This window comes from Lutra lutra, chromosome 2, assembly GCF_902655055.1.
Source record: "Lutra lutra chromosome 2, mLutLut1.2, whole genome shotgun sequence".
Classification (NCBI taxonomy): domain Eukaryota; kingdom Metazoa; phylum Chordata; class Mammalia; order Carnivora; family Mustelidae; genus Lutra; species Lutra lutra.
In genome coordinates this window covers 118987270-119011940 of record NC_062279.1, presented here as the reverse complement: position 1 = coordinate 119011940, position 24671 = coordinate 118987270, and the positions used below count along the sequence as shown (strand labels likewise).

Here is a 24671-nt window from a genome sequence, read left to right as displayed (position 1 = left end):
TGTAGTATTAACACAGTTAAGTAGGATGGATTCAGTATAGCAAATAATATCTTATGCCTACCAGGGCCTAAGAATACAAACTTAAAAAAGTGTGAAGGTACTTTCAATTTAATGAACAAGCTTTGATTATACCCCTTTAATCTTATAACTGTGGACTTAAAATAAGCATCATTCTTTGTATAAAATAATACATGTCTGGAATTAATTTGTTTTAGCATATGTTGGCCTGTAGAACTTTTCTATACTCCTAGCCTCATTGCCAGCCTACTTTTCCTTATTTTTCCAAGGTCAGTTGAAGGCAAACTTCTAAAAAGTCTCTTCTAGTCTCTGTTCTAAATCTTACCTCATTTTTAAATAATTAAGTGCTTAGTATCAGACACTATACTAAGCTCTTTATATGTATTAACTCATTAATCTTCACTGTCAAGTAAAAACACATAGCCTGTATCCATTCAATCAAGAATTGCAAAGTGAGCAACTGTTAATGTGCCAAGTCATGGGATGAATGAAACAGAGTCCTGGCTTTTCTGAAGTTTGAGATACGAAGGAGAGGAAAATATATGGCAAGCTACCAGAAAGTAACTGCACAGGTTTATCTCATATGTATTTGTCTTTGTTATTTCACCTGAATAATCTGATCTCTTTGATCCTGTTGCCTGCTTGTTAAGAATAAAGGGCAATTCTCTCAGTGCAAGACAAGTAGGTACCAGTATTTGGTGACAGGTGTAATGAATGCTGTTGTGAAAGAGCCACAGCTCCCTTGAGAATTAAAGCTATCTAATTGAGGTCCACCCACAAGTCTTTCTCAGAAATGGAAGTGATGTTGAATTAGGTAGTCAAGAGTCTGGTTTTCCAGCATAAGATGTAGTACAAAGTGGACACTAATACTGAATTCTGGGCTGTTCGTAACCTCTTAACATGAAGCATTAGGTTGAGAAGGAAAGCAGAAATGGAAGATCAGTAAAAATAGGAAGAGAGTTGAAAATCCTGAAACTACTTTTAGGATAAAAGTTTGAAATTCTTTTTAGAAAGAAATTCCAAGTTGCTTTTGGAAACACTGCCTCTGCTAAATGACGAGAAATAATGTGGTTCTTCCCCCAAAAAGCTCACCGGTAAAAACTTTCTTAATATATCATGGATAATACTCAAATTTCTGTCATTTATGTTTTTATTCACCAAATTAAATGATTCGAATATTAGTCACTTTTAATTTGTGATTTCTAATGGTACTGACTTCTACTGACTTTCCCCTTGTATACATTATATATCAATCAGGAAATATATATACTGGAGTTTAGTAAGAGCCAAGCTATGAGCTTTACTGGTAAAACTCAGTTGGAAAAGCTTTGGCCTATGGCTCCAACTATACTTGTCTCACCCTCTTTCCTATACCTTGAAGCTCACCTTAGGGAGATATTTAAACCAACGGGTTCAAGAATTGTGAATGACTGATGAGCACTGGGTGTTATATGTAAGTGATGAATCACTAAATTCTCCTGACACCAATATTACAGTATATGTTAACTAACTAGAATTTAAATAAAAATTTGGAAGGGAAAAAAAACGCATGCATGACTTACTTCCATACCATGTTAAACTAGAGAAGCCAAGATTCCAAGAGTCTGATAGGCCTGGCCTGGACTCTGACTCAGTTTTGCTTACCATAGGTAGAGGAATGAAAACATGTTCCGATTGGGCCTGTCAAGGTCTGAAATAGAGCCCCAGAAGGGACTGAACCACACTTGGTCTTCAAGATTCTTCTTGCAGTGTCATCAATTGGACAGAGAAGCCTTCATGGGAATTTTACACAGAGGTATAAATGATCTCATGTATTAGTTGGGTTTTGCTTCATAGGAAACAACCATAGAATAATCATAAGCATTTTTTTTTCCTATTAAGTGTGGGTTATCTGGGGTGCTTGTCTTATTTTTATGCAAATCTGCAGGTCACATGTCTCCTTCTACCATTGTAGGGGAAAAGGCTAGCCAGGGCTCTTAAAACTTAGCTTCCACACTTTCACACTGACATTTTTGCCCACATTCCACTGATGGGGGCAAGTCTTGTGGCTAAACCAAACTTTAGTGTGGAAGGGAAGTGTACTCCTCCCACAGATTTTGGAGGTGGGTTATGTGAAAATGTGATGAAAATGATATAAGGAAGGATCAGAATAGCTATAATAATGCTACATTGTAACTCATTTTCCACCAGATGTCACTAATGCTGCAATATTCAAATTAAGGTGAACTTTTGACTTGATAATATTCAGCTTTTCTTATTGGAAATTAACATTGGGGTTTCTGGCTACAAAAATATAAAGAGATCAGAGGAGGAAAACAGGATCTGCTATTGGCTAGGCACTTAACATGAATTATTTCATTTAATGCTCATGCTTTAGTGCACAAGTAGAATTGTGGGATCAACAGGCATGCAAATTGCACCACAGTTTTTAGAGTTTAGATGGTCTCTTTTGTCCATGACCAAGGAAGATCCACCGGCTTCTCAGCAGGCTCATCAAAAGGAGTGTTTCTTCACGTGTTTCCTAATGGCTCTTACTTTTACATCCTTTTAGCAAATTGAGTGTCTAGAACCAATGGTTTTCATTTATTGTGCTTTACAAAACTCCCATGTTTCTTTGAGTGCATTTGTATTTACACTTACACTCAGATGACTTTAACCAATGAAGGATAGGAATCAAAAGACAGAGGACTTACTCTTATGACTTATCTGTGTTCTTCACAGAATAAAGTGCATTTGTTAGCAGTTGTGAAACACTTTCCCCACCAGTCAAAAGAATTGTTCATTAAGTAACCTCAGTCGCTCTTTAGGGAATTAATTTTTGGCTAAGGTAAATAATTTCTTATTTTTTTATTAAATATATGAAATTAGATTTTAAGTTACTTTGTTCAGTGTAACCATGATAAAAATTCGTGTTGGAATAACTATCGAATAGAAATGCTGCTAAATTTCAAATTTTATTAGCTACATTTTCTAAGAACAGATCTTTAAAGATCTTTCCATTCTTCATGAACATGGCTTTGAAAGCCAGCAGTATTAACTGATGCTTATTAAAAAAAAATCTAGTTGGGAAAGCTACTTAATCTTCATTAGAGTTGACAATCCTGTTCCAATCTGGCAAAAACACTGTAGCCTTAGCAACAAAACTATTAGAAAAGGCCTAGAGAGAAAAATGTCAAAGTTGACCCTCTGATTACACAAGTCAGTTTATGTTACCATTTCACCTATTTTTGTGCTCTTACCATTTGATCTATTTTTATACTAGAGAAACACAATTTCATTTATTTGTATAAATTCCATTTTCATCTGCGTTTATCTGCACCATTTTGCTATGCAGCTTGTTTGCACAAAGGAACACATCAGATCAAAATCTTTATTGTTTTGGCATTTTATCTGTGCTAAAAAAGGCCTCTGAATATAAGCATGACCACTCATGCTCCACTTCCATGCAAGGGAAAGATCCCAAACTCTTAAAATCTATCTAGATATGGACATGCCCAGTGGATACCTAGACATGGATCTGAATTTCTTTCTGAATGGCAGTCTTACTGAAACACACATTTTCTTAATCCTCACGACAACCCTAAAATGGGAGTTTTACCCATGTAAAACCTGAGATTCAGGGAGGGTAGGTAATTTGCCCAACTTTAAACATCCAGAATCTGTCCCCAGGCCCGATCCCAAGGCCAATATTCTTTCTATTATATCTCATCGCTTCTCAGAGACTAGGGAACAAAGGAGGGTGCCCCTGCTCCAGTGTACAGACTCAGCCAGAAAGACTAGACTGCTCCTTGACTCTAACCCCAAGTTGGGGGAGGAGAACTCAACAATATTAAGTACCAAGTTGCGTTAATCCTTTAAAAAATACTTTTTCCATAACAAGCGGTCATTAAGTGTTTATATACACAGTATTTTGCTGTATGATAACCACATGCATATTCTTCTATCAACACTTCTCTCATTCTTTCACTTGTTTTTGTAACTATGTGCTGTGTTGGAATTTAACCAGTTTGAGAAATAGAGGAGACAAGGCAATTGAGATGTATGTTCTCATCCAAATCATGGATTTCCCTAGCCAAGCTGGGTGGACTGAGGCTTAGGCCTCAAGCAGAAACAGGGTTTGCTACTACATCTCCGGAAATGAGCCGGGGAATGGTCAGGCAACTACAGGTGTCCTCACTCAAGCCCACTCCAACATGGGAGTAAGAAGTCCTGCGTGCTGAATGCCAAGGACACAATAAAAAAGCACTTTACCGAGCTCCTGTAAATCTTAGATCTTTTCTATGTTGCTTGGGATGGTGGGAGAGCCCCAAATATCTCTCCCAATACCACCTTCTGTCATCAGGATCAGAGAGGAAACCTGGAGAGTAAGGTACATCCCTCCCAACATTTGCCAGCTTTTTGAAGTTTTTAGTATATTACACTGTGTTCCACTGGTGTCACGTGAGTTGCTATAGGTAGCATGCTCACAGGCATTTTTTTTAAAATAATTTTAGTTATGTATTTTAATCTGTATTTGGAAAAATATATAACACATTTTAACACATTACCATGCGCAAAGATGATGAAGTCCACACTGAATACTTAAAGAAAAACATATCAACGTTTGTATGGATGGTGCAAACGTAGACAAGATGTGACGGCCGCGCACACATGATGGGCAGCTGTGGAACAGTGCCGTAACCCATTGTGTTCCAGCATCGGGCGGGGGGTGGGGGGAGCAGGAACCAGGGCAGCTGCCCCTCAGCAGAGCTGAGCATGCTCATGGTGCTGCTGCGCTCACTCCTAAACTCTGCTTCTCCCTATGGAGTCCTTCTGGAACTGCTGGAGGGCATCTTGCTTTCTGCCACAAAAGACTCAAGCACTATGAGTCAGGCAGAACTCCATGCAGCAGCCTAAGCTGAAAGTTCACTCTCTGTTCTATTTCTTGTGACAAATTATGTCCAGTCATGTTGTCCAAAGTGGCTCACCAGACTTTATGAAATGAACACAGAGACTGTATCCACATTAAAATGTCCCAAATTTGAACCATATGAAACTCTTTTATGATTCAACTTCCCCTCAGACTAAATCCCCTCACAAATAAAAACCCATAAAAAGTCCAAATGACTTCATTCTCAGTTGTATACAGTTGGTTTAGTGTCAGCCAGAAGCTTTTACTCAGAGCCTGGGTTCCTAAGGCTGCAGCCATGTCCTGGGATTTCACAGAAATGGGTGTAGCTTCTTCAGCCTCTTCAAAGTTAGTTCAACTCTCTAATTAGTTCTAGTCTCCAAGGGGTCAACAGTCACAAAAGAAACCGCATCTTCACTATAGAAGTCGTCACAAACAAAACAGGTCCCCCAGTTCAGTGAATAGGTAATGTCACTTGACACTGCTGTTCTCAGCCAAAGAGCAAGGCAGGTAACTTAGCTCTCCCTACGTTGGAGATAGCGGAGGACCTGAAACTGTTGGATTTCAGTCCCATGACAAGCCAGCCAGCGGCACCAGTGTTGAGTCCACAGCCTCTCTAAGTCCGTATTCTCTGAACAGACGGTGCCCAGCAACAGTTGGGTTTCCATGTTTAATACATGTGTGCATTTCTTTGTTTTTGTTGTTACTGTTTTGTTTGGATGACGTGTATGGGACCCTCCCATATGTATTGCCTACTTTCTCTCAGAGAGTGACCCTTGAGACATCAATGCCTTCTTCGAAATTTAGATATTCTGGTTTCTTCATGTTCTTGTGTCTCGTGTCTCATGCTTTTGGCACTTGGGTGCAAGATGGTGATCTAGAGAAAGCATTTACTCCCAAACTCCTCCAAGTGTGTTCTCTCCAGAACAGTGGAGTAAAGTACACTCTCCCCTGTGAATGCATGAGGGATGGGGTAATGAATGTCACCCTACTCCCTTAGCACAATGTTTTACTTCCTCATATACCACATTTTATTTATTCTGAGAATAGTAATTGTCATCACTCTTCCATAGACTTTTCATTCCTACCTGGGCAGGTTGAGTTGGACCTGGCTCGTAAGCGGTTGTCCAGAACCAAGTTTCTAAGAAAATAAAATACCATGATCGCAGTAAGAGCCAATGAGTCAGGATTACTCTTTGTCAAGAAGTAACAGAAGGATAACAAAGCTTAGCAAGACTTTTAAGAAGATTCTAGGGATCACAGATTAAAGTAGTCAAAAGTTAGTATTCCAAAGAGTTGCGCCATTGAAAAGATAGAAGACAAGCACAAACAAAAAAGATTCCAAACTTAAATTCAGGGCAGAAATTTTCTGTTCTTTCACTCCTTCCTGTCTCAGTAGGATCTGACCACTCGTGTAAGGAGAGGGACTGCAGCTGGGAAGGAAGTGAAGCCAAGAGCTGCAGCTGCAAAAAGTCGTTTTGTTTTTTTTTTTTTTTTTCCTTTTAACTTTTATAGTGTAAAGTTAATACATACACACATTTTTAAAAATCAAGCAGTACAGAGTGGTACCAAATGAAAAGTAAATTCTCTGCCTGAACTTGTTCCCCAACTTCTCATTTCCAGCTCCCTATTTTTAAATATTTTCTGTTTTGCTGTTGGTTATCACAATACCTCTGAAACCTATGTTAATACTTCCATTTCTTGCTTTATCAGTTTTAAATAGCATCTACTGAAAGATGAGAAATTTATTTCTTTTATCCATCCATTTCTACACTTTCCAGTTACATTGTTTTGGTTTTTCTCATGATTATCATTTTAAAGTGTATGCTTAAGTCTGTATTTTTTAACATCAATTTTGGACAGTATATTTTGATTTTTGGCTATAAAACTAAATAGGTGAAAAAAATCTGTGACATTATCTTCCACATCCCTCTGCTGCCTTAATATTCAGACTTCCATTTTTTTTATATATTATCAATGTTAATATTAGATTCTCTTTTATAGTTATTGCGTTCCAAGTTTTGTTTATATGTTGATTCTACCAATTAAAATAGCATTTCCGTTATTCCAATGATTAAATTACTCCTTACCGAAGGACCAAATAGCTCAACTTAATAGAGAAAGAAAGGGTAATCTTATGTCATTAAAACTGAAAGATGAATGTTCCAAGTGTCAAGTTCAAATGAATTATTTAAATTCAATCTTCAAGACTTTCTATTAAATTTAATTTGGCCGATGTTACCTTTAATTTCCCAGAAATCTTTCTTTATCTCTATTCTTATTTCATAGCCACCCATTCTTTGCCTTCTTGACTCTGAAGATATTAGTTGGTTTTGTTTTCTTAATCAGTTTTTTTTTTCTTTCCTGTTCTCTTACTTGTTTTCTTCAGGATTCAACTGTTATATCTGTTCTAATTGGATCTTCTCATCTTTGTTTTTCACTTACTCTAAATTTTATGGGTTTTTTCCCCCCATATATGTGAATGATGAGAAAGGTTGACCAGTATTGGTAGTATGATTTGCCACTGTGGTATTAGACCTCTTTCTTGAATGAAAAGATGGACGGCAGGGTTTATGTACATATAAGCTAGTAGTACTATTTTAGGGTACATTTAGGTATTTTGTTCATTTACTTTTTGAAAATTGACTTTTAAAAATATTACATTAAAATATCATATCTTATTTACTTAGTTTTTTGGTGCATCTCAAATTTTTTGTGCCTGGTTTCACTCACGGTAGTGTCTGCTTTGGGCCAAGGTCCTGAAAGGTTGAATGTATTTCCAGTATGGTCAGTAGAGGGCAGCAAAGGGTAGTAGAGTGAGCCAAGGCCTGGGCATACATTTTTCCCTCTCTTTAGAGAGATAAAAATCAATTCGTGGTAGGAGAAAGTCCAGAGTGCCAGACTCAGGAGAGAAATTACTCATAGGGATACCGATCCAGGATGAGGATCAAGCTGAGGAGGTACAATTTACAGCCTGGTATCTATCATAGGGATGTGAACCACTAGACATCAGGAAGGGAATCATTAGACTTTCACAGTCCTGACTCCTATTCCCCGCCTATCTAAAGCCTAAGATCTGGATCCGTAAAGTAACAGGAGTCTCCTGTCCACCTTGGGAGCTGATGCAAACTTCCTATCTGAGAGTTAGGACATGGAACCAGCAGCGGCTTAGGATTCCACAACCAGCCATTTCAGGGAGGAGAGACAGAGTGGGATATGGGCACCATTTACAAACACTGGCAGTTGATAAAAACACTCACATTTGTGTCAATTAAATAACGTGGGAGCCAACCTAAATGGGATGTGGCTTAAAATATATTTTCTTTCCTCCCCCAGAGGGGAAACATTGTTTAGGTGAGGAAAAACTACATGACTTTGAAATTAGACTAACTTGACTCTACAGATATCAGGTATGTGGTTCTCAGTTACTTAACTCTACTAAGCTTCAGATTCTCCATCTGTAAAATGGAAATGATTCTTACCTCACAAATCTGCTGCAAGGAAATGAGATGATACCCATGAACTGCCTGGCAAAGAACTTGGCAATTTTTTGTTACTCAATCGGCATTACTACCTGTTCTCTCTCTCTGCCTTTGGTCCTGGGGAAAATGCCCATGATATTGTTGCTATTTTTTTTTAAAGATTTTATTTATTTATTTGACAGACATCACAAGTAGGCAGAGAGGCAGGCAGAGAGAGAGGAGGAAGCAGGCTCCCTGCTGAGCAGAGAGCCCGATGCAGGGCTCGATCCCAGGACCCTGAGATCATGACCTGAGCCGAAGGCAGAGGCTTAACCCACTGAGCCACCCAGGTGCCCCTATTGTTGCTATTTTTGAATAAAAAGTCTCATTGTCTCCTATAAGCATAACTAAATTATTTGAAGGATTACTCTGTGTGGTATCATACTAACATTTCTGCAGTATAATCTCATTTAATTCTCATAACAAACCCAGATGCTTTTATCATTGTCATCTTGAGTTTATAGATGAGGACATCAAGGCTTTAGAAGTGTAACTGGTTTACCCAGTGACATGTAGATAATAAATCATGAGGAAGGCTTATAACTAGGTAATTGGATTCTAGAGCTCATGCTCCTGACACTGAAGAATGTTTTCTAGTATGCACATTTAATCAGAGATTTAACATTTTAAGGGAAGAAATCAAAGAAGAAATTAAAAAATACATGGAGAAAAATGAAAATGAAAACACAATGGTCCAAAAACTTCGGAATCCAGCAAAAGCTGTTCTACAAGGGAAGTTATAGCAATCCAGGCCTACCTCAAGAAGCAAGAAAAATATCAAATAAACAACCTAAACTCACATCTACAGAAGCTAAAAAAAGGACAAACAAAACCCAAAACCAGCAGAAGAGAAATAATAAAGATTAGAGCAGAAAAAAATGAAATAGAAACTAAGGGGGAAAATAAAGCAGATCAATGAAACAAGGAGCTAGTTTTTTTAAAATATCAGCCAGATTGATGAAACTTTAGAGAGAGAGAGAGAGAGAGCATGATGGGGGCTGTGGGGGTGGGGGGATTCAAATAAAAGAGATCAGAAGTGAAAGAGGAGAAATGACAACCAAAACCACAGAAATATGAAGGATTGTAAGAGTATTATGAAAAATTGTATGCAAACAAATTGGACAACTAGAAGAAATAGATAAATTCCTAGAAACATATAACCTCCAAGAACTGAATCAGGAAGAAATAGAAAACTTGAACAGACCTATTACCAGCAATGAAATTGAATCAGTAATCAAAACACTCCCACCAAACAAAAGTCCAGGACCAGATGGCTTCACAGGTGAATTTTAGCAAGCATTTAAAGAAGAGTTAATGCATATTCTCAAACCACTTCAAAAAACAGAAGAAGAAAACCTTCCAAATTCATCCTATGAGGCCACCATTACCCTGATACCAAAACCAGATAGAAACACTACAAAAAAAAGAGAGAGAGAGAGAGAGAGAGAACTACAGGCCAGTATCTCTGATGAACATAGATGCAAAAATCCTCAACAAAATATTAGCCAACCAAATCCAACAATACATTAAAAAATCATTTACCATGACCAAGTGGGATTTATTCCTAGGATGCAAACATGATTCATTTTCACAAATCAATTAACATCATACATCACATCAACAAGAGAAAGGATAAAAAACACATGATCATTTTAATAGATGCATAAAAGCATTTGACAAAGTACAACATCCATTCATAATAAAAACACTAACAAAGTAGTTTTAGAGGGAACATACCTCAACATAATAAAGATCATATAAAAACCTATGGCAAATATACTCAATGGTGAGATACTAAGAGCTTTTCCCCAAGTTCAGGAACAAGACAAGGATGTCCACTCTCACTTCTTTTATTCAGCATAGTACTGGAAGTCCTAGCCCCAGCAATCAGAAAAGAAGAAGAGATAAGCAAAATCCAAATGGGTAAGGAAGAAGTAAAACTTTCATTATTTGCAGGTGACATGATACTATATATAGAAAACCCTCAAGACTCCACCAAAAATAAACTAAAACTGATAAATGAGTTCAGGAAAGTCACAGGATACAAAATCAACATAGAGAAATCCACTGCATTTCTGTACACGAATAATAAAGGAAAAGAAAGAAAAATTAAGAAACAGTCCCATTCACAATTACATGAAAAATAGTAAAATACCTAGGAATAAACTTGAGTAAGGAAATGAAAGACCTATACTCTCTCTGAACACTATAAAACACTGATGAAAAGAATTGAAGACAACATGAATGGGAAAATATCCCATGCTTATTGATGGAAGAACAAATACTTTAAAATGCCCCACACACCAAAGAATCTACAGACTTAATGCAATCCATATCAAAATATGAATAGCATTTTTCACAGAACTAGAGTAAATAATTCTAAAATATTCATGGTACCACAAAAGGCCCCAAATAGCCAAAACAATTTTGAAAAAGAACAAAATTGGAGGTACCACAATCCCAGATTTCAAGATATATCACAAAGCTGTAATAAAACAAAATAGTATGGTATTGACAGAAAAGTAGGCAATAGATGGGTGGAACAGAATAGAGAATACAGAAATAAACCCACGATTTTATGGTCAGTTAATGTACAACAAGGGAGGCAAGAATATACAGTGCAAAAAAGATAATCTCTTTAAAAACTGATGTTGGGAAAACTGGCCAGCTACATCCAAAAGAATGAAACTGGACCATTTTCTTACACTATACACAAAAATAAAATTCAGAATGGATTAAAGACCTAAATATGAGAACTGAATTCAAAAAAGTCCTAGAAGAAAGCACAGGCAATAATTTCTCTGACACTGGCTGCAACAATATCTTTCTAGATATGTCCCCTGAGGCAAGGGAAACAAAAGCAAAAATAAATTATTGGGACTACATCAGAATAAAAATCTTCTGCACAGCAAAGAAAACCACCAACAAAACTAGTAGACAACTTACTGAATGGGAGAAGATATTTGCAAATGACATAAAAGGCTAGTATCCAGAATATAAAGAAGTTATACAACTCAGCACCAAAACCCACAAATAATCCAATTTAAAAAATGGGCAGAAGACATGAACAGACATTTCTCCAAAGAAGACATACAGATGGCCAACAGACACACAAAAAAATGTTCAACATTACTCATCATCAAGGAAATGCAAATGAAAACCACTGTGAGCTATCACCTCACACCTGTCCAAATGGCCAAAATCAACAACATAAGAAACAAGAGGTTTTGGCGAGAATGTGGAGGAGAAAGGAGCTCTTATGCACTGTTGGAATGCAAACTGGTGCAGCTACTGTGGAAAACAATATGGAAGTTCCTCAAAAAATTAAAAATAGAATTGCTATATGATCCACTACTGAGTATTTACCCCCAAATAGAAAAACACTAATTTATGGGGTAACTGATTGGCTCAGTTGGTTAAGAGTCTGGCTCATGCTTTTGGCTCAGGTCATAATCTCTGGTTGTGGGATCGACCCCTACATTGGGCTCTACACTCAGCACAGAGTCTGCTCGTGATTCCTTCTCCCTCTTCCTCTGTCCCTATTTACAGTAGCCAAATTATGGAGTCAGCCCAAGTGTCCACTGATAGATGAATGGATAAAGAAAATGTGATATATATATATACACAATGGAATATTATTCAGTCATTAAAAAAAAACGAAATCTTGCCATTTGCAACAACATGGATGGATCTAAAGGGTATAATGCTAAGTGAAATAATTCAGAGAAAGACAAATACCATATGACTTCACTTATATGTGGAATTTAAGAAACAAAACATATGAATAAAGAAAAAGAGACAAACCAAAAAACAGACTCTTAGCTATAGAAAACAAACTGATGGTTATCAGAAGGGAGGTGGGTGGGGGGATGGGTGAAATAGGTGATGGGGATTAAGAGTACACTTCTCATGGTGAGTGGTGAGTAACATATAGAATTGTACCTGGATGGCTCCGTTGTTAAGCGTCTGTCTTCGGCTCAGGTCATGTTCCTAGGGTCCTGAGATCGAGCATGGGGCTCCCTGCTCAGCGGGAAGCCTGCTTCTTCCTCTCCCTCTGCCCCTGCTTGTGCTCCCTCTCTCACTGTGTCTCTCTCTGTCAAATAAATAAATAAGATCTAAAAAAAAAAAAAGAATTGTTGTATACACTATATTGTAGACCTGAAACTAAGATAATGCTGTATGTTAATTATACTGGAATTGAAATAAAATAAAGACAGGAAATTTAAAAGAAAAAAACTAAATTAAGAAAATAGTCTTGTCTTTGCAACATGCTTAAAAATGTTGGTATTATGGGTATAGGACCACTTTATACTATCTCTTCTATTTGATATTTAGGGTGAAAAGTTAAGTGTTCAATGAAATTGATGAAAACAGACCCTATCACTATTACTCTATTTAGAGCTCATTCATCAAATTAACACACATAGCAATGGTATTTTGGAAGAAATGAAGCTTTAGCTATTACTGTAAAGGTAACTATTACATGACTAAGGAAAGCTCCCTTTATCTTTCTAAGAGAAACTTTCCTTTGCTTTACTACAAGGGAAAGATAGTATCAGAACACTACATCTTTCTTAATTAATTCCTGGAAACCAGTTCCTCACAATCCTGGTTACATATAAGAATCATTCAGAAAGCTTTTTAAAAATACAGGTTTTTCCGGATCTGATGAATCAGAACCTCTGGGGGAGGAGGTTTCAGGAGGAGCGCCTGAAAAGTTCCCCCAAATAAGCCTGATGCACGTCAGAATTGATAAGCAGGAACTAGATTCTAGAAGGAGAGAAGTTTTCCTGGCATCTAAATCTGTAACCTCTCTTAAGGGAGAGGCAGAGAATGGGACAAAATCTGGGAACTGGGGAAGATGCAGAGATAAGTCTGCCTACATTTTTACCTTAAATAAATGTTGACAGATGCTTGATGGGAAGCCTGAAAGTGTTGGCAATGAGCCTCCATGGTTGTAATACAGTGAAACATGTCCAGAGTAGCACTTATCCCTTCTAAAGTGGTGAGAAGGGGCGCCTGGGTGGCTTAGTCAGTTAAGCTTCTGACTCTTGTTTTTGGCTCAGGTCATGACCTTAAGGTCGTGAGTCTGAGCGCTAGGTCGGGCTCCATGCTTAGCACCATTTGTGCTTGTCTCTCTCCCTCTGGTGCCCCCCACCCCAAATAAATAAATAAAATCTAAAAAAAAAAAAAAGTGGTAAGAAGTCTGAAGACCACTATCTACATGTCTCTTCTGTGCTAGTTTGGTTTTAAGATGAGAGGCCTCAATAAAGTCTAAAAGAACCATCAGACTTGTGCTCTCATCTCTACCTACTTTTTCAGGCATATTTCATGTTCCTGTACCTTCTGCCCATGTCTCCAATCTAGCAAACTCTTCCATGTCTCTGAAACGTCACATATTTACATTCTGTCCCATCACCTGAAAAATTTATCTTCCCTCCCAACCCACTTCTCTTCTTGTCACCTCCTTCTTCCTTCCTCGTTTCTCTCCTCTCTCTAATTAACCACAAATTATTCTTTTCTTTTTTTTAAATATTTTTCTTACTTATTTTTTAGGAAGAGAGAGAGAAAGAGCATGAGAGGAGAGAGGTCAGTGGGAGAAGCAGACTCCCTGGCGAGCATGGAGCCCGATGTGGGACTGGATCCCGTGACTCAAGGATCATGACCTGAGGGGAAGGCAGTCGCTCAACCAACTGAGCCACCCAGGTGCCCCCCAAATTATTCTTTAAAGCTTATTTCAAATGAGCTCTTCAATGGAGCCTTCCTCTCCACAGTTGAAATCAGATGTCAGGTCCCTCTTTTAATTTCTCATCTCACTCTTTAATTTTTCTCTGCAGCACTTCCCAGAGTGTGGTGTTACAGTTATTTATGGCACTCTGTTTAATGTCTGCCCCCCGCCCATATTTAAATCCTGGTTTTCTGAGAGTTGGGCCTGGCTCCCTGTTGCTCAGACCTATTAAGAGCCTTTCTCCTAGTATGGGTTCAAACACTATCTGTTGAATGGATGAAGTAAATGAAAGAGACTATTTTAAGTCACGCCTTTTCCTCTCCATCCATGCCAGAAAACTCTTTCATTCACCCATTCAATAGAATTTTTGAATTCCTCCAATGTGCCAGTGTTTGTGAGAATTAAATGATAAATCAGACATAGACTCTTTCCTTGAGGTCCATAGAGTTGAGTGGGGAGTAAAAGAAAGGGAATTTACATACCTGGTATAGGTGTCTGCAAGGAAAACCATAGACTTTGTTAGTAAGCTCCAATTTCAGTCCTCCACCGTTGTCAAAGGAAAGATGCTGTCCATGTGAGAAGAATGGGGGGCCCTCATGGGAAGCTGGGTGATCTCCTGAGTAGGCTGGATTTGAATCCTTCATTTTACGTCACAGCCACTTGGATTGAAAGCGTCTAACCTGTCTGTTCAGCAGCTGCCTCAACTGTAAAACCATCAGTTTCCCAGTGGTCAAGGAACATGGTCTTCACGGAAAATGTTTTTAACAGACTACTGTAGGTTCTGTAACACTAAGATGATGTCCAGATGGGAAATAGATGTTTAGCATCACTAGCCATTAGGGAAATGCACATTAAATCCACAGGGAGATATCACTACACAGCTACCAGAATAGCTAAAATAAAAAATGACAACACCCAGTGCTAGTGTGGATGTGGGGAAACTGAATCACTCCTACAATACCAGTGCGAATGTGAATTGGCAGAACCATTCTGGAAAACAGTTCGACAATTTCTTAAAAACAAAACAAAACAGAGCAGCTAACCCTAGGACCTAGCAGTTGGAGTCCTGGGCATTTAGCCCAGAGAGGTGAAGACCAATGGTGACACAAAAACCTGTACACAGCTGTTTCCAGCAGCTTTATTAGTGACAGCCCAAGCCTGCGGATAATCCAGAACCCTTTCAGCTGGTGGTGAAGCAAACTGTGATACACCCATACCCTGGCATACTACTAAGAGACACAAAGAAATGAACCACAAGCACCTGCAGCAAGCCAGGTGCCTCCAGTTATGCTGAACGGACAAAAGCAAATCACAAAAATTTTACATACTCTATGATCCCATCTGTATACCATTCTTGAAATGGCAAAATTGTACACATAGAGAACAGATTTGTGACTGCCAGGGATTAAAGAGGTCATGGAGGTGGGAGGAAGTTTGTGTGGTGGTAAAAGGGTAAAAGGAAGGATCCTTGTGGTGATAGAAGTGTCTGGAAGTCTCTATCTGTAATAAATTGGTGTAATTTCTCTGTATTATTTCTTATAGCCTCACATAAACGTATAGTTATTTCAAACTAAAAAGGTTTACTTTTAAAAAATCAAAACATGCAGGCCAAACCGGGAAACAAGTATGTCAGTTTGGCAGTTATGACATGAGCCTTAGATCCATGATGTCATAATGGCAGTGATCTCAGGCTACTGTGGAATCCTGAGGCTTCAGGCACTTTACAGTACTCTGCCAAGAGCTGTAGACTCACTCGATTTTCAGTCCTGAGAACTGAAGACAAAACGATGTTCACGTCAATCAGAAAGCCGTCTGAACTCATAGGTGGTCGTTCAAGGCTTCACCGCATAAGGTAGTCTTTTGATATTACTCTTTTTGAGCCTCAAACAGACTGACAGTAACAGGGAGTGTTGTTCTCTTTTGTTTCTTCTAATACTTGTAAACTTATGACTAACTTCAGCACCAGCTTCATGAAAAGCTACTCAGGTTCCTAAGATTCAGTGCTGCTGAGCAGAAGAGAGCAGGCATTACAGTCTTGGGGGGAAACACTGTCTTGGCTCCACGAGACAGAATTTTCCCAGGTCTATGAAAATATCTGTCCTATTTATGAAAGAATTTTTTCATTCTGTTCAATTGAGTTGTTTTACCTGTTATGACCAGAAAGTCCTATCAGAGCTTAGAGCTCAGCCAAGTAATAGCTAAACGAACTCTTGTGTTTAGAAATTTTTTGGTGTTTCCAGTATTCTTGTCGAACTTTGAGAATTTTTCCCCCAAATGTGAATATTGATTTGGATAAGACCGGGTTCAATTTCCAGAATCTTCAGTTGTCTTCATTTTTATCTTAACATGAAAGCAAGTTGTAATTAATCCTTCACAAACACCGTATCATTTTGTTTTATATTAGGCCACAAATTGTCCTTTTCGTTGTTGTGGTTTGTTTGCCTTCTTGTAATACACTTTACCTCTTGGTTCTCCCCTTCCTAACAGCTCATGGTTAGCTTTGCTGCTTTCTCTATCCCACCTCTAAGTGTTGGCCTGCCCAAGGTCTTTGTCCATGAAACTGTTCCCCATCTGCATCAATTCCCCAAGTGACCTCATCTCTCTCTCTCTTTTAAGATTTTGTTTATTTATTTTAGAAAGAGTGAATGTATGTGAGAGAGAGAGAGAGCAGGAGCAGAGGGGTGGGGTAGAGGGGGAGGCAGAAGCTGAGCAGTGACCCCATTGCAGGACTCAATCCCCGGACCTGGGATCCTGACCTGAGCCGAAGGCACACACTTAACCAACTGAGCCACCCAGGTGCCCCCACCTCACCTCCTTTAATAGCTTTCTATAACTCAGTGATCCCTGAATGTGAGCTCTGGCACCCTGTTTTGGGGGTGGAGACTAAATTTTGGTGCTGTGTGAACCTTGACATTTAGCATACAACTCTATTGTATATTTAACTAGTAACTGGCTGCTCTGTGGTCTTTGATGAGTTGCAGGAAGAGCTCTTCTGTTGAGGTGGACACCCACAGTGAAAGCACTACATCATCTGAGGCTGCCGCCGTTTCCCTGCTTATTATCCACAGCCCCGTGGAGCTCAAGAGAGGCTGGAGGAGGCAGAAGCGGTACCTCTTCTTATTCAGTGATCTGTTGCTGATGTCCAACACCAAGTATGTATGCTATGCTACGTGCTCTTGTGAGGATCACAAAGTTACATTTCCATGAACCCTTACCATAGGAAGACATGACATTTTTTTCTTTTGTTTTTTGCCAGTGTTTGGATCCTTCATTCATTCAACAAGTGCCTACGGAGGTCTTGTTTTATGCCATGCCTGCCCTGCAGAGAATACAATTGAGAATGTGACAGGCAGTGTGTCTCTTGCCAGGGACTTACAGACAAGTGATAAAAATAAGAGAGGGAATTGTAGATTGTGATTAGTGCTTCTGACCAGAAGGTAGACTCGGGGGAGAAGATGGGAATGTAGCAGGGATAGTCTAGGAGGACCTCTCTGAGGTGGCAGAACTGAGATGAGAAGCAGCCACATTGGTAGACCAGGTGCCTGAACCTTCAAGGCTGAGGGACCGGCAGGTGCAGTCTGACCCCTTGGAGGGAGAGGAGCTCAGGGAAGGGTGATCTGACTAGGGCTGAAAGCGTGGGGCATGCAGTCATATGTGATACATACTCAGGGGTCCAGTCACATAGGGTCTTCACAGGAAATATTTTGACGAAGGATTTTTAACTAGGGGACTGACCAAATTTGATTTGTAGCTCTAACAAATTTTTCTGACAGTTGGTAGATGATGGATGGATGCGTAAACAAGAGTGCAAGCAGGGAAACTGGTTAGGGGGGCGGTAGTCTGATGGCTGTTCTCAAGGGCTCCATCGTGGGAGTGCAGTAAAAGCAAGGAGGCAGCAGACAGATTTGGAACATATGCTAGAGATAGAACCAACTGTGTGCATTTTCTTTTTACTCCTGAACACAAATGCAGCTAATACCCAGCCTGGAACCTGTTGATTGCTCAGTAAATATCTGAAGGCAGGTAGATGGGAGTTCATCTGTTTCCTTGCTCCATCTCTGTTTCCATTCTGTCTCTGATGTCACAAAACATCATGTCCATTATGTCTCTGATGTCACAAAACATCATGAAAATTGAAGAATATTCCAACAAACCAAATATCAAGAAGCTTGTTGGTCACTAGAAAAAACTAACCCCCCGCTTTTTTTTTTTTTTCCCACCCTTACCCAGCTCCCAGTTATGCCCTGCCAGGGGCAAGACATGCAAGTACTAATGTGGCAAAATGCTATACTCAATCTGAGTGACGTAAATGATAATTTATCAGGGGCTTACTACACGTCAGGTTTTGCACTAAGAACTTCATGTACCCAATCTTGCCCAACCTTACAACTATCCTGTCAGATGGGATTATTTTTGTTTTAGAGAAGACCTTGATACTCAAAGGTCTAAAGGTTTTTCCCAGGTCACCATATTAGTAATTAGTAGAGTCTACATTTGAAATTCGGTCCATTTATTTCAAAGCACAGGCTTTTATTCAACATGTGGTGCTGCTTTTTCTAGTCTTTCTATTTTTCTGAAATTCTTTGAACATTCCACAAACACCTAGATTCTCTTTCATCATTGAACTCTTTGAAATCAACATTTATGTTGAGAAATCAAATAACTCCAATCTGTTTGGTACCTGGTAAGAGGTCAGAATGCTTAATGAACTGAAAAATGAAGAAAGTGTAGCTGTCCAAAAAAAAAAAAAAAAAAAACCCAAAAAACAAACAAACAAAAAAATCAGAGGCAAAGATAGAAATAGTAAAATATATTTGAGATGAGTGAAATTCCCTACAGATGTATCCTTGGAGGTGGCGATGCCATGAGGAGGATAGAGAAGACTGTCCAGGTCCTGGCATGAGGCCCATATGAAGCACTCTCTTCCTCCTTAGAGGGCCAAGTCATTATTTTTAAAAATGCAGGCTAGTTATCATTCTCTTTGTTTAACCAAGGTGAGTACGGGAGGCTAAAATGTGCGGGATGCACATTGGGGCCACATGAGCATTACAGATGCCTCGTGTAACTTCCTCTCCACCCACTGGCTTCAGAAATGAAAATGGGGGTGGAGGAAGTCTCATTACAGATGCCTCGTGTAACTTCCTCTCCACCCACTGGCTGCAGAAATGAAAATGGGGGTTGAGGAAGTCTCAGGAACAGGCCTGTCATCCACAGGGAAATGGTGGGAGAAACTCCAAGCCAGGCCTGCCTTCCTGGCAAGACCACGCTCTTCCTGCCACTCCGTGATGTACTCTTCCATGTTCAGTCCAAGAGACATGCTAACAAATAGCAAACTCTTTCCTGCGCCTTGGGACCTTGCAAACCACTCACATTCTATTTGTAAGGGGAACATGTTCTCTTTCACTTTGTTTTCATCTTTGTAATGATTACAGTATGTAGGGAGAGGAGAAGACTTTTCTTTTCTTACTGGAGACCTTTATTGTCCTGAATACTGCTTATCTCTCATTGGGTTTTATAGAACCTACAGTGTTCTGCTAAACACTTTATATAAAGACAAATTTATATATAAAAAATTTATATAAACATTTTTTATATAAAAAAAATTTATATAAAGTGTTCTTTCTCCACAAGAGATCTGCATCCTTTTAAAAGCTGAATTTTTATTTTGATTGGTTGACTATTACAAAAGAAGTGGAACATTTTTCTTCTTCCATATACTGCTTTTGATATAGATTTTTGTGTCTACTCACGGGTTTTTATGATGTGACAAAATCTACATCAGTGTATTTAATAATGTTCTTTTTAAGAGCTTCAGCTCCTGAAAGATATCTTATATACTTTTTACATCCAATAGGAATATTAGAAAATGTAAGTGATCTGAGACACTTGAATTTGATTTATAAATCCAATGCCCTTGATACAGAGAGAACACAGATTTTTGAAAGTCCAAGTTCGGGACACCATCGGGGTCAGGTTCTGGTGAGAGCTGTCTTTCTGCTTACACACGGCTGCCCTCACGCCTGTGCCCTGGGCCATTTCCTCAGTGCCTGCATGTACATGCGCACAGAGATATCTCTCCCTCTTCTGACAAGGGCACCAATCCTACTGGATTAGGACCTTACCTCGATGACTCCACTTATACTTAGTTACCTTTTAAAAACTCTCTCTCCAAACATGATCATATTGGCAAAGACGGCTTTAGGATAAGAATGCGGGCGAGCAGTGGGGAAGAGGACACAATTCTGTCCATCGCAGTAACGAGCGGTACTTCATGCTGCCGCAGTGTACAAGTTTTTGCCACAATTTTTAGAAAAGGACTATGAGATCATTCCCATAGTAAATATGTGGGTATATTTATGATCACTGTTAATAGGAAAAAATATATATTTTTTCTAGAGGGAAACAACTAAAAAGAAGTAGCGCCTGCAATAATAAACTGATTTCATCGCTGTCATGCCTTGCTCTTAGTTGAAGGATTTTGTTATGCCCTGAATTGATCTGTTCAAATTAGTAATCTGATTTGGTGCCTAGTTTTTCCAGTGAGCCATAAGAAGGGGGTGGGGTGACCCAGGTTCCATTTTACCTCAGCTCACTTCAGGCTTCAGCGGGAAACTCTCTCATCTTTAGGTTGACTCTATAGAAATTAACACGAATTGGGTGAGTATTTGACTAATAGCTACCTGTTTATTCAGTCAAAATTAGTGAATTTAGTTTGTAATAATAAAGAGAATTAAGTGTCTGTTTCTTCACAAAGAAATTATATTTCTCTAGTTGTACAAGATGTTAATAGTAGTGAAAATTAGGACTTTTTTCATTTTTTTCACATGACTTTAGAAATTTCTCAAGAGTTGAAGTTAGATGGAATCTTCCTTATAACTTTTGATATTCATTAAAATACTAAATAAGTTATTTTTCAAATAAAATTATTACTTTTTTAAAGAACAGCATCTGCTTGATAAATATTAAAATATTATTACTAGTAGAGGCCCATGAATAATTTACAAAAAGGAAGGGACTGAACTTAGTTCTTTAGACCTCACATTCCTCATATTTAGTTATTAAAGAATATAAAATGAAACAAAAAATGAAATTTTTTAGGTCAAAAGATGAAAATGACTATTAACTCATTATCAATGAAATTACAAAGAGTAACTTACAGAATATACCGTGCTCTCTACTCCCAACATCTGTAAGACAATACCCCTATCTTAGAACAGGGAAAATCTCCTTAGACTCCTGTAAATTTCCATAGCATGTTGGGGCTTTCCTTCCAGTATAAAGGTTGAGGTAGCAGAAAGCAAGAGTGATATCCATCATGTAAATATAAATATAATAAAGGACTATTTTTAAAAGTAAAAACTGCAGTTCTCCTCCTCTTCCTTCTGCTCGAGTCAGTTTACACTAGATATGTACTTCGTAATTTTTACTGAGTTAATCCAGTTGGGTCAGTAATTGAGAGTGAGAAACAGAGTAAGACCCTAGAAGAATCCATTGAAGTGTAAAATTTCAATTGTATAAAGCAATTCAATTGTTGTAATACATTTTAAATATTTCCAAGCAAGCAACTAGCTTTGTTAATACAATGTCTTGAGATTTATCCTCTTATTCCCCAGGTAAACCCCATGAGCAAGCTTGATGGCTCTGGGGACCGAAGTGAGGCTGAGGGTAGGGAGATGAGAAGGGTACTTCGTGGAACCATATAGGTCAGCACCACAGAGGCCAGGTGCTTACAAACATGGGCTCATGAGTTAGGCTGTCAGGGTTCAAACCCTGTCTCTTGCTTTTGGCAATTTAACCTTTCTGTAAGTTTCCTTATTTGTAAAATGGAGCTAATAGAGCCCACTAGTGTTGTTGCTTGGGGATTAAATTTTTAATATTCGTATTTATAAAATACTTAGAACAGTGCTTGGTATATGGTAAGTGCTCCAAATGTTATAGGAAAGTAGAAACCATGTTCTGGGCTTTGGGATAACTCCTTGGTTCGGAGTAGATAATCTTAGGGCTTTCTGAACTAAGGACAGAATTGCTGAAATGGCTTTTTCCAGATGAATGTATTTGGAAGTTTCCACATAGTACCTTAGGTGTCTATATATATACACAGATACCTACATTAGAAAAAAATCTGTAAAAACCAACAGATACATCTTTCCCATTGGCCATATATTTTTAGCTTGACAATGCCTTTGGAGTTACTATCTAGAACAAGGATTTTATCTGATAATCAAATATCTGATAATTTAGATCTATTGTGTCATAAGCTTTGACTCTAAATTATCCTTCAAGTGGGCTTCTGGCAAAATTATTTTTATTTCCTACATCCCATTGGAAAGTTTTAGCTTCAGTTGTTCCATGAATCAGTGAAGTCATAGGGATTTTTGCACATGAGGTGTCTTTGATCTCATTTTAGTTTAGTGTTTCCACGTGTGTTTCTGAATAGTAAAGAGTTCCAGAGTGGTGTATCCAAGTTCCCTAGGCATTCCTCACAGGGCTTATAACTATTTAATTCTCAAGCCCACCTGAGAGTTAAAGTTGTGAATTAACCAACTTAATCGATATGGTGGTTTTCAGGTTAGAGGTCAAAGAAGATTAGGCAGAAATTATCAAAAAGCAATTTCACCACTGACAAAGTTGATCACCTTCTGCCTCCTCAGAGAAATGGGAAGTATCCATCACTCACATATAAGACCTCCTGACCACTGATCTGGGATTGATTGATGGACTGATGATTTTTAAATTGGCCTCAATCTGTAAGCTAACAGATTTTAGCCAAAATCTGTGGGAAAATGATATTGACAAAATTTTAAGAAGGGAAATAGAAAATAACCTATGCTTTAAAGGCTACAAAAAAAATTTTTTTTAAATTAAGGTTGAAAGTAACTTTTAAATCCTTCTGATCCAAGTTTATTTTTTGTTTTCAGTTTGTCTCTCTTTCTCTCTAAAGATTTATTTATTAGAGAGAGTGAGCATTAGCAGGGGGAGGGGCAGAGGGAGAGAGGAAACAGACTCCCTACTGAGAGGGGAGCCTTACAAGGGAACTCAGTCTCAAGACCTTGAGATCACCACGTGAGCTAAAACCAAGAGCTGGACACTTAACCGACTGAGCCACCCAGGCACTCACGTGGTTTGTCTCAAGAAAAAAATTGTATTAGTCTTTTTAGAAATCATGTATCAGGTACCGTTGTTCAGCCCCTCAAATACTTTTTGAAGTAAGCAAGTCATAAATGAATAATTAACTATAATAATAACCATAAAAATATATATAATAAGCAACAAATCTACGGTAATAAGTGAATTAATGGTTTTCTTAAAAAGCTCTAAAATATACAGTCTTTACTCAGCACTCAACATTCAGAAAAATGTCTACATGCTGCCATTCGAGGAAGTATTTTCAGGACCTTCCTAGGCCAGACCTTGCTCAACATGCACTTTGTAAACCCCATGTCATCATTTGCTGTGCTGTGGACAGGGGTGATAGCGACGAGGGAGGCATGCTTTGGGATGCACAGCTGCTCCCATAACATTTATGAAACAAACTAACAGAGGTCTTGCTTGGGTATCTTTCTAGGTACAAAAAAAACTTCAAGATAGAAAAGAAAATACCACTGAATACCATGTGGACTGCCAACTGTATGGACAAAGTGGGACATGCCAACGTCCACACTGGAAGGTCCTTTGTCATGGGCTGGCCCACGGTGAACTTTGTGGCCACCTTTGGGTAAGACCTACCACTTTGTCTTGTATTTACATGGGTTAAAAAGGAAAACATTTTAATCTGATTGTATATCAAAGCCAGTGACACACTTTTTGACCTCCCGTAATGACACTTGTTTGCTTGTACTTTCCCCAAAAAGATATGTACAAATGTGAGCAAAGAGATAACATAGAGTGGGAACTATTGGAGTAATTTCCTTTGGTTTTGGTCAGTGGTTTCCCAAATGGGCTCTAGGAGCCACTTGAGGAGTTGGGTGTTCTAGATATGTGGAAGGAGAATCAAGAGAATGACGTTCTAGGTCCCCTCTCCAATATCCTGCCTCCTAATTCCCAGGAGGTATCTGTGTTTCTAAATCACTGGCATATTTTTCTTGAGCAAGTACTATTAAAGAGTCCAATTAAATTTGAAAAATTGCTTTTATACTCCCAAGTTCATTCCTTTAAAAACAGTACATAAGTAGAAAAATAAATTAATCATGTCAATGAATAGGGAGTGGCCTGAATTGCTGTATACCGATTATCTTAGCTGGTATCTCTAGAGAGGTGACCATCTAAATCAAAAGTATGATTCCACTGAGTAGGGGTTAGTTGTTCTAGACACATTCTTAAACAGACATGAAGAGACATGAGGATCGGGGAATGTGGTACTCTACCCTGGACATGCTGAGCAGACACTCCTGAGTTTATAGGGGTCACGCAACACTTATATCTGCTGTTTGAAACAACCACACCCAAATGGAAAGAAACCATTTCAATTGGAAATGTAAAAAGCCTTTGACAGGGGAGTTTCCAAGAAACTTCTTTT

General features: G+C 38.6%; 1 protein-coding gene across 1 annotated transcript in view; it reads left to right on the top strand.

The window, feature by feature from the left end:
* Positions 1–15870: 15870 nt before the first annotated feature.
* The window catches only part of LOC125094283 (rho GTPase-activating protein 20-like), a 31449-nt gene continuing 22648 nt past the window's right edge, over positions 15871–24671 (top strand). Inside the window, exons 1-3 of the mRNA XM_047719927.1 lie at positions 15871–16007; positions 17137–17307; positions 23721–23870. Coding sequence (XP_047575883.1) covers positions 15943–16007; positions 17137–17307; positions 23721–23870 — 386 coding nt within the window. The 5' untranslated portion in view covers positions 15871–15942. The remainder of the gene's footprint in view (positions 16008–17136; positions 17308–23720; positions 23871–24671) is intronic.